At 45.4% G+C, this 17,541-nt stretch overlaps 1 protein-coding gene across 3 annotated transcripts in view; it reads left to right on the top strand.

Moving 5' to 3' along the window:
• The window catches only part of NRP2 (neuropilin 2), a 238,472-nt gene that overhangs the window by 138,908 nt on the left and 82,023 nt on the right, over positions 1 to 17,541 (top strand). For all 3 annotated transcript variants that reach the window (XR_014518665.1, XM_083472896.1, XM_083472897.1), the window contains exon 12: positions 4,604 to 4,756. Coding sequence is in view for 2 of the 3 variants with exons in the window: in XM_083472896.1 (XP_083329022.1) it covers positions 4,604 to 4,756 (153 nt within the window). In the remaining variant the exon portion in view is untranslated. The remainder of the gene's footprint in view (positions 1 to 4,603; positions 4,757 to 17,541) is intronic.

Genomic DNA, 17,541 nt, shown 5'->3' with positions numbered 1-17,541 from the left:
ACATGGCTATCATATCACCCCTTAACCTCCTCTTCTCCAGGCTAAACATGCCCAGCTCCCTTAGCCGTTCCTCATAAGGCATCGTTTCCAGGCCTTTGACCATTTTGGTTGCCCTCCTCTGGACACGTTCCAGTTTGTCAGTGTCCTTCTTGAACTGTGGTGCCCAGAACTGGACACAGTACTCCAGATGAGGTCTGACCAGAGCAGAATACAGTGGCACTATTACTTCCCTTGATCTAGATGCTATACTCCTATTGATGCAGCCCAGAATTGCATTGGCTTTTTTAGCTGCCGCGTCACACTGTTGGCTCATGTCAAGTTTGTGGTCAACCAAGACTCCTAGATCCTTTTCACATGTACTGCTCTCAAGCCAGGTGTCCCTCATCTTGTATTTGTGCCTCTCATTTTCTCAGGAGACAACTTTGGGTTTCTTGGGCGGCTTCTTCCTCCCTCCTCCCCCCACCCCACCCCACCTCTTCCTTCCATTTCCTGTGTGGTGAGCACAGATTCTTGGCCTGCTACCTCGCACCTGTCTTTCGACAATCCCACAGCTCCTACACTGCTCAGTTTGGGAGTCTCTTGCTCCCCATCCTCCACTGACCCAGGTCACATTTCCAAGGAAGATACAGTCTTCCTGACAAGAGCTATCACCAATATGTCTTGCCACGTTCTCTCTTTTGAGCTTGCCCAGTCCTAGGGCCAGGACACATGCTGCTTTTGTCATGCCAGGGCCATGAGGAATGTCACCAATAATAATAATAATAATAATAATAATAATAATAATAATAATAATAAATTTATTTATACCCCGCCCATCTGGCTGAGTTTCCCAGCCACTCTGGGGGGCTCCCAATCAAGTGTTAAAAACAGCACAGCGTTAAATATTAAAAACTTCTCTGAACAGGGCTGCCTTAAGATGTCTTCTGAATGTCAGGTAGTTGTTTATCTCTTTGACATCTGATGGGAGGGTGTTCCACAGGGCGGGCGCCACTACCGAGAAGGCCCTCTGTCTGGTTCCCTGTAGCCTCACTTCTCGCAATGAGGGAACCGCCAGAAGGCCCTCGGCGCTGGATCTCAGAGTCTGAGCTGAACGATTGGGGTGGAGACGCTCCTTCAGGTATACTGGGCTGAGGCCATTTAGGGCCTTAAAGGTCAGCACCAACACTTTGAATCGTGCTCGGAAACGTACTGGGAGCCAATGCAGATCTCTCAGAACCGGTGTTATGTGGTCCCGGCAGTATACCACGCACCTGCCGTCACCCATGCCCTGGTGGTTATAAAATTTACCATGTTCCCTGGCTCCTGCCCTACCCTCCCCTTGGCTGGGAGAGAGCAAATTGTTTCGTGAACTATTTCTTCCTCAAGTTGGGTAGCAGTCAGGTTCGAAGCTCTTGAGAGCACAGCTAAGCCCTGAGCTTCAGTCTGGCCATTCCAGTTATATTGTTGTCAATAATGAGTTTGCTGCTAAGTGATCCTTGTTGTTTTTCCTCGAGCTTCTTAGCCAGGAAAGCTGAAGATTGCGGGATGATATTACTAGTGACAGCTGAAGCTCTAGAGAGGCTTGGTCAGAAGTCTGATCTTATTTAATGGCAAGGAGTGAGTGACTTCACAAAATGCTGCATTGATTTACTGTATTGTTAAGGGTTGCTTAAAAAAAGATAAAAAAAGATGACTGATGTATTTATGTTCAACCTATATCGACCAGAGCTTATCCAGAGATTGCCTTGAGTAGCTTCTGAGAGAATGCTCCCTTCCATTCTCATTTATCAAATGGTCTGGGAGCATCCACATTATTTGGGTAATTTACATTGACATGTTTCAGCCTAACCTTCTCCTTGGCGTGCTAGTGTTCTACATGCAGGGATTTCTTTATTTGTTTGTCTATTTATTTAGAGCAGAGAGGCAGCAGATAGATAGATAGATAGATAGATAGATAGATAGATAGATAGATAGATGATAGATAGATGATAGATAGATAGAGATATAGATATAGATATAGATATAGATATAGATATAGATATAGATATAGATATAGATATAGATATAGATATAGATAGATGATATATATAGATGATAGATATATAGATAGATAGATGATAGATGATAGATAGATAGATGATAGATAGATAGATAGATAGATAGATAGATAGATAGATAGATATAGATAGATGATATAGACAGATGATAGATAGATAGATGATAGATAGATAGATGGTAGATAGATGATAGATAGATAGATAGATAGATAGATGATAGATAGATAGATGATAGATATAGACAGATGATAGATAGATAGATAGATAGATAGATGATAGATAGATAGATAGATAGATAGATAGTCCTTTACACTGAGAGCCAGTGTGGTGTAGTGGTTAAGAGCGGTAGATTCGCAATCTGGGGAACTGGGTTCGCGTCTCTGCTCCTCCACATGCAGCTGCTGGGTGACCTTGGGCCAGTCACACTTCTCTGAAGTCTCTCAGCCCCACTCACCTCACAGAGTGTTTTTTTGTGGGGGAGGAAGGGAAACGAGAATGTTAGCCGCTTTGAGACTCCTGAAGGGGAGTGATAAAGTGGGGGTATCAAATCCAAACTCTTCTTCTACAATAAAGACTCTCAGCGCCTTCTCTCCATCCTATGCCTTCTCTCCCTTCATTCCACTCATTCCTTTATTTTATTTTATTTTATTTTATTTTATTTTATTTTATTTTATTTTATTTTATTATAGCAATAGTAGATACCTTTCCGCTATGCAGCCATTTTATACATTCAATATAGAATTAGGGTTGTGTATGGTATCCAGCAAACCAAACTCTTGAGTTGGAAGGGTTTCATTTCTTGCACTAGGTAGGCATTGCACCTCCTTTTCTGTGTTTGGTGTGGTCCGTGATTTCCAGTGTTGGAGAGCTATTTGCTTTGCTGCAAGCATGGCCTGGGAGAACTCTCTTTTTTGTCCTTCCCAAGTAGCCTGCAGCTACAACTTGTGTTTCTCACTCAGATTCTCACTAAGAAGGCAGCTCATGTAAGGGGAGTCGTCTCTCTTCACTCCCCCACTGAGATTGGAATGGAAAAGAAGTCCCCGTTGGTATAAATGAGGACTTTCCCCTCTAAGGCTCCAAGCCCCATGGCAGGGAGTTGCACTGTCTACACAGTGAGAATTGGAGTCCTCTACCCCTGTTATTTATTAAGGAAAAATGCTGCATCTGCTGTCTGCTACATAACAAGTACACATCTGGTTTGGCCTTCAGTTCTGTCCTTCATGGGAGGGCCAGTTCTGAAGGATGGCTTTCTATCCCATATCGGATCGCTTCTGCAAGTCCTCCTGCCATGTACACAGGCAGACACCTTGCAGAAGTGCTGACGCAGATAAAACAGATGTTCTGCTTAACCAAGGAGCACTGAACCAGCCTGAAATCTGTGGAGGATCAAGTCATTTGCGTTTCTCACTAACGTAAGGCATACCTGCATAAGTATGGATCGGAACCAGCTTTATCCTTCATATGTTGGGCTTCAACTAACTCTTTCACGTATTCTGGAGAGGTCAGGATTCTGCCAGTGCTCAGTTTATCCTTACCCATTGCACACTTTAAGCGATCTTCTTTAGCGCGGAACCTGATAATCTTCACTATAAAGGCCCTCAGGCGAATCATTCAGCGATGTCAGGAGCTCACAGAGAAGATTGCTAGCATTCCCTTCTTCTCCTTGCTCCTGAACCCCCAAGTTCTGAAATTGTTCCTAATACTTGGCTTGAGAGTAGTGTTATGTGCCTGTAGGTTTTTTGGTGGCCTCCATTTTACTGACCCCCCCCCCCATGTCCTCTCTACCATATCAGTTGTTTAACCTGTTCACCAAGTCCTGCAGATTTGACACAGACACCTTAATCAGCAATAGTTTGCAAAAGTACCGCTGCATCATCTTGCAAGGTCTCTGAATGCCTAGCCTTCTTCACAATCTGACTAGCTGTCTCTTAGTCCTGCTCTGCGTACTTGATTTGTGGACTAAGAAGACCAGAACGCAGAAACAGAAACAGCAAAGACAGTTCTGAAATCAAATGAGCAGAAAATGACCGAACATTCGCCCCCAAGAAAGGATTCGGTACCGAGGAAGCAAGAAGGATTCTAGAGCTCCAAAGATTGCTACTGTTCAGGCTACCATCTTGGGCTAGAATCTTAGTGTTTTGATCATTATTCAGTAATCAGAAATACTGAGGCTTCTTGCCGTTCTTTTCTTCTCTTTCTCTCTCCCCACAATAGAGTGGTGGAGGGCAGCTGGAGAACAGCCTTGACATTTTGAAGGGTATGGTTTTCTGGAGGATAAGAAGAGAATGGAAACATTTGGTGCTTTTGCTTATATTTACTTAGCTGAGGGATATGGGCATGTACATTTTGATGATTTGGAACAGAAGACTGATTCCCAAAGCTGTCGAAACATGAGACATGTTAAAAGTATCATGAGAGAGAAAGAGAGCATGCAAGCACACATGGCAGAGACTTCATACTTCCTCAGCTATTTATGGTTTGCCAACTATGTTAGTTATTAAATAGCATTTCTCTGTGACTGGCCTTCCTTTAATCCTGTTTTTATGTTGTTCTGTTCTTGTTACCAGATTTCCAGATCCCTGCGGGATTCAACTGCAACTTTGATCTTCCTGGAGATATTTGTGGTTGGACTCACGACACATCTACAGGATTTACATGGATTTCTCATTCGAGAAACACCTGGACTGGCCATTCAGGACCAGGCATTGGGGCCTATCCGGGTAAGCCAATTCACGTAATCCCAGAAGGAAGAAATGCATGACGCACGAACTATGGAACCAAGTAATAAGTTCCTGAAATATGACATACCTTTAAAATTCTATGAATAGGGATTCTGAGTTATTATGCGGTTGAAGAGATGCCACACTGCTTTCAGACAGAGATTGTCATTCAGTTTTATATGTTGGGGGGGGGGGATACATAGTACAGCCCTCCCAGGAAATCACATTAGTGAATATGGACACATGGGCAAATTTGCTGCAAGTTAAGTCATTGCATGTCAAAGAGATGGCTGTGATATATGTGAGCTGTCCACATACATGGTGCTTTTGTCATCAAGCAGTATTCAGTTTAATATAATATGCAGTCTTTCCTGACCTGGCGTGTTGAATGGTGGTATTCTCCTAACTAAAGAAAACGAACAATCTTCCTTTTCTGTTGAAATGGCTCTGGAAAAGCTTTGAGCTGAATATCTCACTCTGAATTTCCCAATATTTAGAAGAGTTTGCAACTCTGGCCCGTACTTCCTAACTCAGGCCGCAGGACTTGGCACGGTTATTTGAACTCCTTTGGTATCTTCTCTCCAGCTGTAGTTGCTAAATTGGAACCGGGCAGCTTTTCCGCTATGTGATTGTACATTTATCCCTAAGCCTGGAATTCAACATGGGCCTGTAAGGGGGGTGAGGACTAAACTCCTGAAATTAGCATTAGATGTTATGCTTTTTCTAAGACAGAGGCACGGGCTCATGGGCAAAAGAACTGAAGCATTGGGTTGTTTTTTTTAGTAAGGCCATAGCAATATGAGTTCTGGCGCAATGAAGAAAACCCAGGTTTGCCAAGAGGTCCCATTTCTTGCACTAGACTAGACGGATGCTCCCCTCTTCCGCAAACTTCCAAAATGGGACCTGGAAAGAACAGGAGAGGTTTGCTAGCTTCAAATAAATGCTTGCCTGGACTTGCTTAGTTTCCATAGACATGCATTAAGATTTTACACCAAGGATCCAAGGATACTAGGAGTGGGCCTGCTGTTTAGGGAAATCCTTCACACTGCTTAATTTCACACACACACACACCCGCCAGCTGCCTGCACACGCTAGTACTGATCACTGTAACATCTGTATGTGATGAGCGTGGGAATTTGATGAACCCAATTCATTCCCCTCAGTTTTCCAGTGGATCTTTCTTGACTAAAAAGGCAGCATTTTTGAAAACCAGACTGATGTTTCTTCTTGATTGCTGTTTGTTGGTGAGAGATAACAAGACTGGTTTTTGAATGGGAGGATAGCAAACGCCTCCTGCTTGGCGGATCAGAAATAAGGGAACGTGTGTTTTGTATATAAAGGAGAGCGCTTCTGGTTAATTTGACTTCTGGCTGGTTCGGCTGTTTTGTTTGCAGCAGTGCGTTTCAAACTTTCTGTTTTCAAGGAACACTTTTCATGCGACATTTCTTGTGCACGAGCTCTTAAGTACCGTATTTTTCGCTCCATCAGGCACACTGGACCATAAGGCGCACCTAGTTTTTAGAGGGGGAAATCAAGAACCCCCCCCCCCAGCCCCAAAGAGCAAAGAAGCCAAGACAGCGAGCAGGATGGACCCCGCTGGCTGTCTTGGCCTCCTCTTTAGCCGAGCGCGGCCTCTCCTGCCGGGAGAGGCTGCGCACGGCTATGGCAATTCCCCCACCTCCGGCAAAAGCCCACAGGAGCCTTTAAGGAGCGCACAGCTCCTGTGGGCTTTTCTACGAGGAGGGAGAAGGGACTGACTGGCTTCGGCCCTTCTCCCTCCTGGGGAAAAGCCCGCAAGAGCCGCGCAGAGCTTGTGTGCGGCTCTTGGGGGCTTTTCCTGCCTGCCTCCCCCCTGCATTCGCTCCATAAGACGCACACACATTTCCCCTTACTTTTTAGGAGGGAAAAAGTGCGTCTTATGGAGCGAAAAATATGGTATCTGCCAAAGAACCCCAGTGCATTTGAAGAAGATTTTGAAGGTTCTGGGGGACTGGCCTTGGACTGTTGGGCCTCTCATCTTCTCCCCTCGTGAATGTGCCCCAAACCCCCTATTATGTTCTCCTGCAGCGGTGGGAAGATACGTCTCAGGAAAGCTTGTCTGACCTTCTCATTGAGTAACTCCTAACCGGAACACAGCTTGACATGCCACTGAGCACAGAATTCCCTTTCACGGTGGTTAAAGGAAAGATTTGTTTTCTAACTAAATCCCCACTGCTTCTGGGTGATCGACTTTCCAGGTGAATCTGGGATCTGGTTTTGGAGATCTTGGGGGGAGGGCAGAATTGAATGTGTTGAATTGAAATATCAGAGCCTCGGGCAAGGGGAGGGAAGAACTCTATACAGACATTCTGTTCCAATCCTTTCCAACTTAACCTTTTCCCGGAGAGGTTTCTAAGGCTCGTGCATGTCAAAATATGTCATACAAAATTATCACTCATCCAATACGTTGGTAGAGGAAACTGAATAATTGGGATTTTGGGACAGTTGCCACCTATGTCTTTTCTATGAAAAGATTTATACAAAGAACCAATTTGCGCAACATGGCTTTATGTCCATGTGTGTTTTTATATATGCCGCTATAAAGCTATGGTTTTCACAGTAGTGATGTATGGAAGTGAGAGCTGGACCATAAAGAAGGCTGATCGCCAAAGAATTGATGCTTTCGAATGATGGTACCGGAGGAGACTCTGGAGAGTCCCATGGACTGCAAGAAGATCAATCCTATCCATTCTTAAGGAAATCAGCCCTGAGTGCTCACTGGAAGGACAGATCCTGAAGCTGAGGCTCCAATACTTTGGCCACCTCATGAGAAGAGAAGACTCCCTGGAAAAGACCCTGATGTTGGGAAAGATGGAGGGCACAAGGAGAAGGGGACAACAGAGGATGAGATGTTTGGATAGTGTTCTCGAAGCTACTACCATGAGTTTGACCAAACTGCGGGAGGCAGTGGAAGACAGGAGTGCCTGGCGTGCTCTGGTCCACGGGGTCACAAAGAGTCAGACACGACTAAACGACTAAACAACAACAACAAAAATGCTTACTGTTCTGTATGCTTCAAAATGTCGCATGGAGAAACCATATATGCTTGTTGTGGGGGGGTACTACTTTTAACACTAAATGAAGTGTGTTCAGTGGAAAGAAGTGAAATTTGCTCCCCCCCCCCCAATCCCCCATGCCCTGCTTCTTAAAGACCCCCACCCCAGTAGTTTCAGAGCTCGGCTTGGAGAGGGGTGTTAAGTACCAGAATGCGGCGAGGTCGGTGTGTGTCCTTTGCACAGTTTATTTGGTGATAAAAGTATTATTCCACCCCTGCTTCATAGTCCCCCGTACCCACCCTCTTGATAGCAAAACCGATGAGTATGTGTGTAACAAAACACACACATTCCTGGCTTGGACTTGACTCTTGCACACGTTTTTCTTTGTTGTTGTTGTTGTTGCTGCTGCTAAGCCTTGAAGCAACCGTATCACTTACAGAATAACCTGGTTTAGAGAGAAGCGCAGGATGTCTGGGCATCTAGCAAATATCTCGGGTTGACACAGGGTCACTGTGTCTATGGCTGTGGGGGTAGGGGGTCGGAGAAACATTTTCATATTTCAAGTGTTTATCTCTTCAGCATTTACAGTACTTTAGAAGATTAATATCTGAGGATGACTGGGGCCTCAGGCAACAGGAGAGAATGCTTACTGCCAACCCCAAGACTTCATAACCCTCCCCAACTCATTCGCTGTAATAATGTTTATTTAATATAATAAGCCTCCTGCAAGTTCGCCAAAATTACTTATTTTTATAACTCAGAGTCAATTTTTCAATCCATTTCCTCTCCCCGGACACTTTTTATAATTAATTATTTTCCCTCTCCCCTCCCCTTTAAGCATTTATGTCTGCATATGTTGGGTAAAGAAGCAATTTGCTTTAGATTACTCTGGTACAGATTATTATTATTCTGTATGCTTAGTTAGAAGCTTCTCTTTATGCTTACCTAACCACACCGCTGCTCATCCATTCAATTCTATTCCATTTTTATTTTTTAAAAAACATCTGCTATATCCAGTGTAAAATTTCCCAGAAGATAGTTTTCTGAAACGGCTTCTGAGATTTTTCTTTTTCTCATCACTTCCCACCACCAGGCCAAATCTTCGTGGTGGAATTTTCTCACAATATGGTCTACCATTTTTTGTGGCATTTCTTCTGGAGCGATTTATTGGGCCACTTTGGTGGTTGTAGGGCACGGGTAGGCAACCTAAGGCCTGTGGGGTGGATGCGGCCCAATCACCTTCTCAATCCGACCCATGAATGGTCCAGGAATCAGCATGTTTTTACATGAATAGAATGTGTCCTTTTATTTAAAATGCATCTCTAGGTTATTTCTGGGGCATAGGAATTCGTTCATTCCCCCCCCCCCAAAAAAAAATATAGTCCAGCCCACCACATAGTCTGAGAGACGGTGGACCGGCCCACGGCCAAAAAAGGTTGCTGCCCCCTGTTGTAGGGCATCTGGCAAGTGGGGCCCGACGTAGGCAGGAGAACCCCTCCTTGCCACCCACATGAAATTAGGCTGAGGGTCACAGCCTTTGGGTCTGCAGGTTGTCCACCAAAAGTGTGCTCTCCATCACACTTTGGTAGGGACCTTTCTTGCCGCTGTTTAGTCGTTTAGTCGTGTCCGACTCTTCGTGACCCCCTGGACCAGAGCACACCAGGCACTCCTGTCTTCCACTGCCTCCCACAGTTTGGTCAAACTCATGCTGGTAGCTTCGAGAACACTGTCCCACCATCTCGTCCTCTGTCGTTCCCTTCTCCTTATGCTCTCCATCTTTCCCAACATCAGGGTCTTTTCCAGGGAGTCTTCTCTTCTCATGAGTGGCCAAAGTATTGGAGCCTCAGCTTCATGATCTGTCCTTCCAGTGAGCACTCAGGGCTGATTTCCTTAAGAATGGAGAGGTTTGATCTTCTTGCAGTCCATGGGACTCTCAAGAGTCTCATCCAACACCATAATTCAGAAGCATCAATTCTTGCCGTAGTACGTTGTAATAGCAAACATAAAGGACCCCTGGAGGGTTAAGCCCAGCCAAAGGCGACTATGGGGTTGTGGCACTCATCTCGCTTCCAGGCTGAGGGAGCCGGTGTTGGTCTACAGACACCTTTCTGGGTCATGTGGCCAGCATGACTAAACCGCTTTAGGCGCAATGGAACACCATGACGGAAACCAAAGCGCACGGAAACACTGTTTACCTTCCTGACGCAGCAGTACCTATTTATCTACTTGCACTGGTGTGCTTTCAAACTGCTAGGTTGTCAGGAGCTGGGACAGAACAACAGGAGCTCACTCCGTTGTGGGGATTGGAGCTGCCAACCCTCCAATCGGCAAGCTCAAGGGGCTCAGTGGTTTAGACCACAGCGCCACCCGGGTCCCTTCATGTTGTAATGACATGATGCTGTGGACTGCGCACATCATATTTTGCTTGGAGGGTGCAAGGTGCCAAGATGCAAGGGCGTTCATTTTAAGAAACGGTAGGCAAAAGGCTTTCCTATTTACATTGCAACTATTAGATCATTTTATCAGATTTTTTTTAGAAAGGCAATGTGCCTTTCTGCTCCCTCAGGTTTCTAGTTATAAAAAGAACCTCTTGTACTATGCTAGCTGTAAGAAGAATAGTGATATTGTCTAGTTCACACGCTCACATATTTCAGAGGCTTTTCTGGTCAGCCCCCTTCCATGCCTATAAAACCAGCATCAGGCCCCAGGCAAGAAAGGATGAAAAAGTTCTTTCTGGTTGGAGAGTTCTTGAAATCTTGTAACCCCCACTTCCCCCTCTCTCCCTACTTCCCTGCTAAGCCATTGGGCAAAGGACTGCAGCTGTTTTCAGTCCATGCCCAGGCCAGATGCTGTGGTTCTGAAGTGTTAAAGGTCCTCCTTCTATTAAGGGTCAAAGGTCCTGGCAGTTGCAGGTTAGAGCTCTTCCAAACTCGGTAGGCGCATGTTCCCCTTCTAAGAGGCACTCAGACAGCACTCTGGATTCTTCACAGCCAGCGATACAAAACAAGTATCTGAATTTAAAGAAATAAATGGGAGAGTAGGCAGCTCATACCACATGCAGATGAGGTGTGGAGAGATGGAGAAGGGAAAATTTGTGCCACAATTGTCATTTGACTGGTGAAGTCTATAGAAGGGAGCTTTCAGCCTACCTATGTCCTTTGGTTTCCATTTCATGCGTACGTGTCCATCTCCAGCTCTCCTTTGACATTGGGGATGACTCCTCAAGACACACGCTGCTTCCATTCCATTTTTCCCAAGATAGTCTTTCAGGCAGCTTCATGTTTCCTTTTTTAGCCCCCCGTTCCTTGTACCTCCAGCTTCACAGATTATCTCCATGCCATCCTCCTGAAAGCTCCTGTTACAAATTCTGGGACCCCTGTTGGTGAAAAGGGAGCCAGGCAGGTCATTCATACATTCATATCCGCCCCCACCCCACCCCCCCCCGTCTCCCTCCCTCCCACTCCCAACGCCCTGTCAGAGCTCCAGCTGTTATCCAAGGCAATAGAATATGCAACCTTCAGTCCTCACGCCACCAGGAGGGATTGCAAACATTTTCTCCCTGTGGATTTTCACATGCTTTCCATAGGCAAACAGATGCCACTCTTAGTTGCAATGAAAGAGTGCTTAGTGAAGTCGAAGTTGGTCTCTCAAAGTCCACAATTCTCCTTGTGAAGTAGAAGAGCTCTATGTGGTATATAAATTCAATAAATGGAAGAAGAAGAAGAAGAAGAAGAAGAAGAAGAAGAAGAAGAAGAAGAAGAAGAAGAAGAAGAAGAAGAAGAAGAAGAAGCAGCAGCAGCAGCAGCAGCAGCAGCAGCCAATCAAGGAGGATACTGGGAATTAGATTGTATTACCATTTAGTAGTTAGGGAGAATTTTGTGGGAAATCGAGTGTGACCTCAAAACGAGTGGTAGTGGTATTATTAGTACTGTATCATCATTTGGGGGATTAGTGACAGTGGTAGAACATGCTTTGTTTGGCCTTGGGTTCAATCCTTGGAATTTTCTTTTTTTAAAATATATATTTATTAGCATTTTCTATAATGAAACACAAAAAAAATAAACAACCACAACAAACAAACAAAAAGAAAAATATAACAAACATACAAAAATGTAAAACTTAAAAACAATTAAAAACACATAACCTTTCAATTGCTTATTTCTTTTAACTTATTTCTCAGACCTCCTCACACCTTCCCTTCTTGTATTCCAATTCAAATTATTAGCTCAGCAAATCCTTATTACTTATTTCTCAGCTTTAACTTAATAATTTAATTTAACATCTTATTATTTTACTTTTTCTCTTTCATCCATTTCCTCAATTTATTTTTGCTAACCTTATTTTCATTTAATTTAGTTCATTTTAAAATTTTACCTTATCCAAACTTAAACATCAATACTTATACATCAATACTCATTCTTAAAACATTTTTTCTAAAGTCGAACCAAATTCCCTTCCCAATCCTTGGAATTTTCAAGTAGGGCAGGACAGGAATCCCATCTGAGGTCCTGTGTTGCTGCTGCCAATCTGTGGAAACAGTACTGAGTTAGATGGATGTGCCAGCTTGCTGTGTTGGTGTTGGCATCTGTCTGCCTCGAGAGGCAATGGAGTGCGCCTTCAGGGGTGAAGTCAAACTGCTGCGTTAGCAGCAGCAAAGTGACCTCCCTGGGCGACAAGCCTGGGCAGTGTGTATGGAGGTCCTGGGCTTCCCAGATGACAAGACCATCATCTCAGCCTCACTGACGTGGTCCATCTCAAAGGAAAACAGAGCAATACATTTGGCATCAGCTTGGCTTCAGGAGTTGCCGGAAGGAGGCGTACATGGCGCCATCCAACCATCTTGGGGACTCCACTCTGGATTTGTGGAGGGTTTACTCCTTAGCGGGATGCAGGTGGTGTTGTGGGTTAAATCACAGAGCCTAGGACTTACTGATCAGAAGGTCGGCGGTTCGAATCCCCATGATGGGGTGAGCCCCCGTTGCTCGGTCCCTGCTCCTGCCAACCTAGCAGTTCGAAAGCACGTCAAAGTGCAAGTAGATAAATAGGTACCGCTCCAGCGGGAAGGTAAATGGCATTTCTGTACGCTGCTCTGGTTCGCCAGAAGCAGCTTAGTCATGCTGGCCACATGACCCGGAAGCTGTAGGCTGGCTCCCTTGGCCAATAAAGCGAGATGTGCTCTGCAACCCCAGAGTCGGTCACGACTGGACCTAATGGTCAGGGGTCCCTTGACCTTTACCTTACTCCTTAGCCTTTTCTTCTCCCAAAGCTATGTAGTAGTAGTAATAGCAACAGCAAGAACTATCAGTATTATTAGAATTCTCATTTATATCGCACTTAGAGGGGTTCATATGCATCATTGCAACAATATTTATAATAATTTTATAAGGTAGGTCTTATCTTCATGTTGCATTGCACAGCATGGGGTGCAAGGAGTTTGGTAAGGGCGTAGGGAGAGAGTGGCTTTCCTAATGCCATCTAGTTCATGGCTGAATCAATATTTGAGCCAAGGACTTTCTGGCTCCCATTCCTAGCCATTACTGTAAAGTACATTGCAGAGCTGAAGTTGTTCCTCTGCATTAGGTAATTAGATGTTTTACAACCGGGGATGACAGTGAAAAAAACACAACCAGGCACAGAGCTCTCTGTAGCTATATGGGACCCATGGCATTCTTTAGTGTGTCCTGCCCATGTTCTTCCATGCCTTCTGGTTTTGGGAACTTAACCTCTTCCAGGTGATCAGCACACATGCTATTAATAACTCTCTTATCCCAGCTGGTTTTGCATCTCACCCCAGTCCTTCCCACTTACCCTCACAGAGGGAGGACAGCTTGCATTTAGTGTGAACATCACACAACAAGGGATGTTAGCCTGGTCTTTCAGGTATTGAAATAAGTTATGGTAACAGAAGGACGACAGCTAAACTTAGTGGGAGCTGCAGTTGCCGTTCAGAGAAAGCAAGCTTAATTAAAAGTGATTGAAGCGATGGGCCTGATCATCTTACTGGCTCCCCTAAATTAGATTAAGGGCTTGATTTTGTGCCGACTTGCAGTGCTGTAAGTCTTCATTGATTTGCCTGATAGATGGATTTTTATTTAGAAAATAAAATGGTGATGACTTGGCAAGTAAATTAACAGGTAACTGAATTGAGAAGGTTTTCCCTGTGAGGCAAGATGCCCACCTGGTATAAATATCACATTTATTGATGACTGATCCATCTTTATCCAAGGAAGGCTACTGCAGGTTAAGAAGGATGTCACACAGGCAGAAAAGGTATAACTTTTAAAGCACCAGCTTAAGTTGGCCTTGTTGTGTATTTATTGTTTTGTAAGATCATTAAAACCATTCAGGGATTTCAGCCAGAATCCATGAGTTATGGATCTGCTGTCCTCATTTTGAAGATCAGAGGAAGGAGTTGAGGAACGGTGGATCCTTGGACCTTCTCTCTGTAACATTAGCATTGGCTGGAGGGTAAACTTCTTCCTCCTTTTGTCCGAACAATTTAAAAATGTGTGTAAATTGTGGAGCAGCAGTTCAAAAACAGCTTTAGAGTCCTGTATAAAAATGCCGCCCCCCCCCCAAAAAAAAAGACTTTACCTGGCCGGAACAGACACTGAGCCCACTGATCAAACTCTTGTCTTATGTTGCATGAGCTAAAGTCCAGCCACTCATATTTCATAAGGGTCAGCCAGTCGATCTACTATATCTTTAAGAAAGTGCTTTGTCCAGATCAGGGGTCGGCAAACTACGGCCCGGGGGCCAGATGCGGCCCAGCAAGCTCGTAAATCCAGACCACTGACCCTGCCACCCACTCGGTCAGTCCTCGCTGATCTAAATCAGCGCGGCACAGCGTTTCCTTGAAAAGAAGCAGCGGACACCTTGCTGCGCGGGGACAGACTTCCGCGACGCTGCACGGCTTCAGATTGGCTGCAGAAAGCTCCTGCAGCCAATCCAAAGCCACAGATGCCTCTGGGTGGGCGATGACACTGATACAGCTTCCGATTGGCTGGACGGAGTGTCCGGCGGGCAGGCAGCAGGTCTGGGCTGTGCCTTGGGCATTGTGATGGGTGTGTTGTGGGGCTTCAGCCAGAGCTTGGCACACCTGCTGATGCCCGGCTCGGTGCTACTGCTGGTGGCGCGTTTGGCAGCCAGGCTGGACCAGCTGGAGGGCGATCTGCATGCCGCCTGCCCGGCGTTCTGTGTGCGCGGCCTGCCCACCAACCTAGCCTTGGACAACGGGCCACAGCACGTGGTGCACGCCACCTGGGAGCTCCACGGGGACAGGCCAATGGAGCGGCTGCTGCTCATCAACAACGCCGGTGAGCGGGCGGCACCAAGACGTGCTCCTGAGCGCGTGCAGAGTGCGTTCCTCTCCCGGGTCCGGAGGCAGCTGCGGGACCAGCTTGCAGGGTATTTATATTTTTCAAAATATAGTCCGGCCCCCACAAGGTGTGAGGGACAGTGGACCAGCCCCCGATGAAAAAGTTTGCTGACCCCTGGTCCAGATACTCCCATCAATCTGCATATGAAGCTGGAGCTTGCAGAAGCAGGCAGAAAATCGGAGACTGGTTCCTCAGTTCCTAGGATCACCCTTTTGAACACTGGGTGCCAATTCAGTGGAAGCTTTTGCTATCTCTTTACTAAGAACAGATACCTTTTAAAATCAAAGAGCCAGCCAGGGGGCTAAGATGTGCTGCTGATCCCAGAGGTATTGATCAGAAACTTGCTGCAAAAATGCTTTCTTCAAATGGTTCAGTGTCAGGTAGGTATCTTTAAAAAAAAGTAATAATCTCCTACATCCCCTCAATTCAGGTACCTCCTTCCCTTTGGTGCCAATCACTATCTTTCCAAAAATATGAATTACTGGAATGGCTTGGCTGAGGCAAGCTGTGTTGGCAATTAGCTCTGTGGCTGGTCTTGTTTATTTGGCCACAAGCCTTTCATTAGATTCCTCCAGTCGTTCAAGAGACCCACCAATTTGATGCTTGAAATTACACGAGAGCAGGTAATACCTGCTGCCTGTTCTGTACTCGTCTCTCCAAAGTATATTCTGAAGCTCCGAACCAGATCCGCAGCTATGTACAGATTCCCCTTGTCTTCCCCAAAGAATAAACGTCTGCACATCAAAGCATTTGGGATGCCCCCAAAGCCAAAATCAATCACTTTAGGGGGGAAATAAACACACCCTCCCTCTTGTTTAGTGACCATATGATATCTTTTTGTGATAGGTGTACATCTGTATTTAAGGTTAGTTGCAATCACTGTGGCTGCCCTTAGATATCCTTTTGCCCCCTTTTCTACTTGCTTAGTGCCACAGATGCCTTCCCAGTTGCAAATGCTCTATATCCCACATGCTGGGCCTTGTCTCATCTGACTGTTCTAGGAATGGAGCTTTGAAATTCAGGTACAGTGTGAGTGTGTAGTAAGGAGAACTTCAGTCCGATGCTACAGAACTATAATGGAAGAAAAGCACGCCCACTAAAATTCTCCCCTTTGTGCAACTTTTGAAGGTGCACCAACATTTCCTCTTCATGTTGTTCAACACTTAGGATACAAGTCAGCCTCACTATCCTACCACGCTTGAGCTCTACTTAGTGCCCAGCTGCTTTGTTGGAGGAAACAGTGGTTTTCCTAGCAACTGTCCAGTGAACTCATCTGTCTAGTGAATTGTTGGAAGGGGTTAACACAACCACCAACTCTTCCTGCCAGCGACACAGTAATTGCAGGACAGTGAGGGAAAGGGAAAGTTCTATTGGGGCAAATTTCCTCCTCCCTTCTACTTTCTCCTGATGAGGGACGCGGGTGGCGCTGTAGGTTAAACCACAGAGCCTAGGACTTGCTGATCAGAAGGTCAGCAGTTCGAATCCCTGTGACGGGGTGAGCTCCTGTTGCTCGGTCCCTGCTCCTGCCAACCTAGCAGTTCGAAAGCACGTCAAAGTGCAAGTAGATAAATAGTTCCGGCGGGAAGGTAAACAATGTTTCCGTGCGCTGCTCTGGTTCGCCAGAAGTGGCTTAGTCATGCTGGCCACATGACCCGGAAGCTGTACGCCGGCTCCCTTGGCCAATAAAGCAAGATGAGCGCCGCAACCCCAGAGTCGGTCACAACTGGACCTAATGGTCAGGGGTCCTTTTACCTTTTATCTACTTCCTCCATGCTGAATTGCTCTACATATGATGGCTGGCAGCTGGGTGTACGAAATGCTCTACTGAGCAGTGTTGTGTCTAGTGATAGGAAAGTTCTTTCTGTGGTATTCTGTCTGCATTCACATAAGTTGCTTAATGGTGCAGCCATCAAGTAACGAACGTGTGGATCTCAGAAATTGTGAAATGATGCTGGACTGTTTTTCGCAGCAATTCACGATGAGTTAATTTTCCTCCAAAAGTTTAAATGGTTAATTTTCGACCAAGGGTTCATCAGATACCATTTTAATTCTAAAACATCTTTATCTGTGGCTATATGTATGTGCATAGGTGAAGCCATTTGTAGTGACAACATGAGAATTAAAGAAATTTTGCTAAGTGCTCTACAGAATGTTGGACTCTGCTGCAGGAAGCTAACAGTCTGGCTTGACTAATCTTCATTGAATTGCAGATAGCTTTTAAAGCTTCGGAGCAAGGAAACGAAGATATGACTAGATAGTGGATTTAAGAAAAAACATAGCATAGCATAGCATTTCAAAATTTGTGTCTTGCTTGGCAAAGCAGTTTTGTACTCAAGGTAATCATAAGATTGCTGCTTGGCTTTTTATTATT

This window comes from Podarcis liolepis (genome assembly GCF_965112155.1).
Source record: "Podarcis liolepis genome assembly, chromosome: 1".
NCBI classification, from domain to species: domain Eukaryota; kingdom Metazoa; phylum Chordata; class Lepidosauria; order Squamata; family Lacertidae; genus Podarcis; species Podarcis liolepis.
The sequence above is the reverse complement of the archived record's forward strand: the minus strand, read 5'-3'. Positions and strand labels throughout refer to the sequence as shown.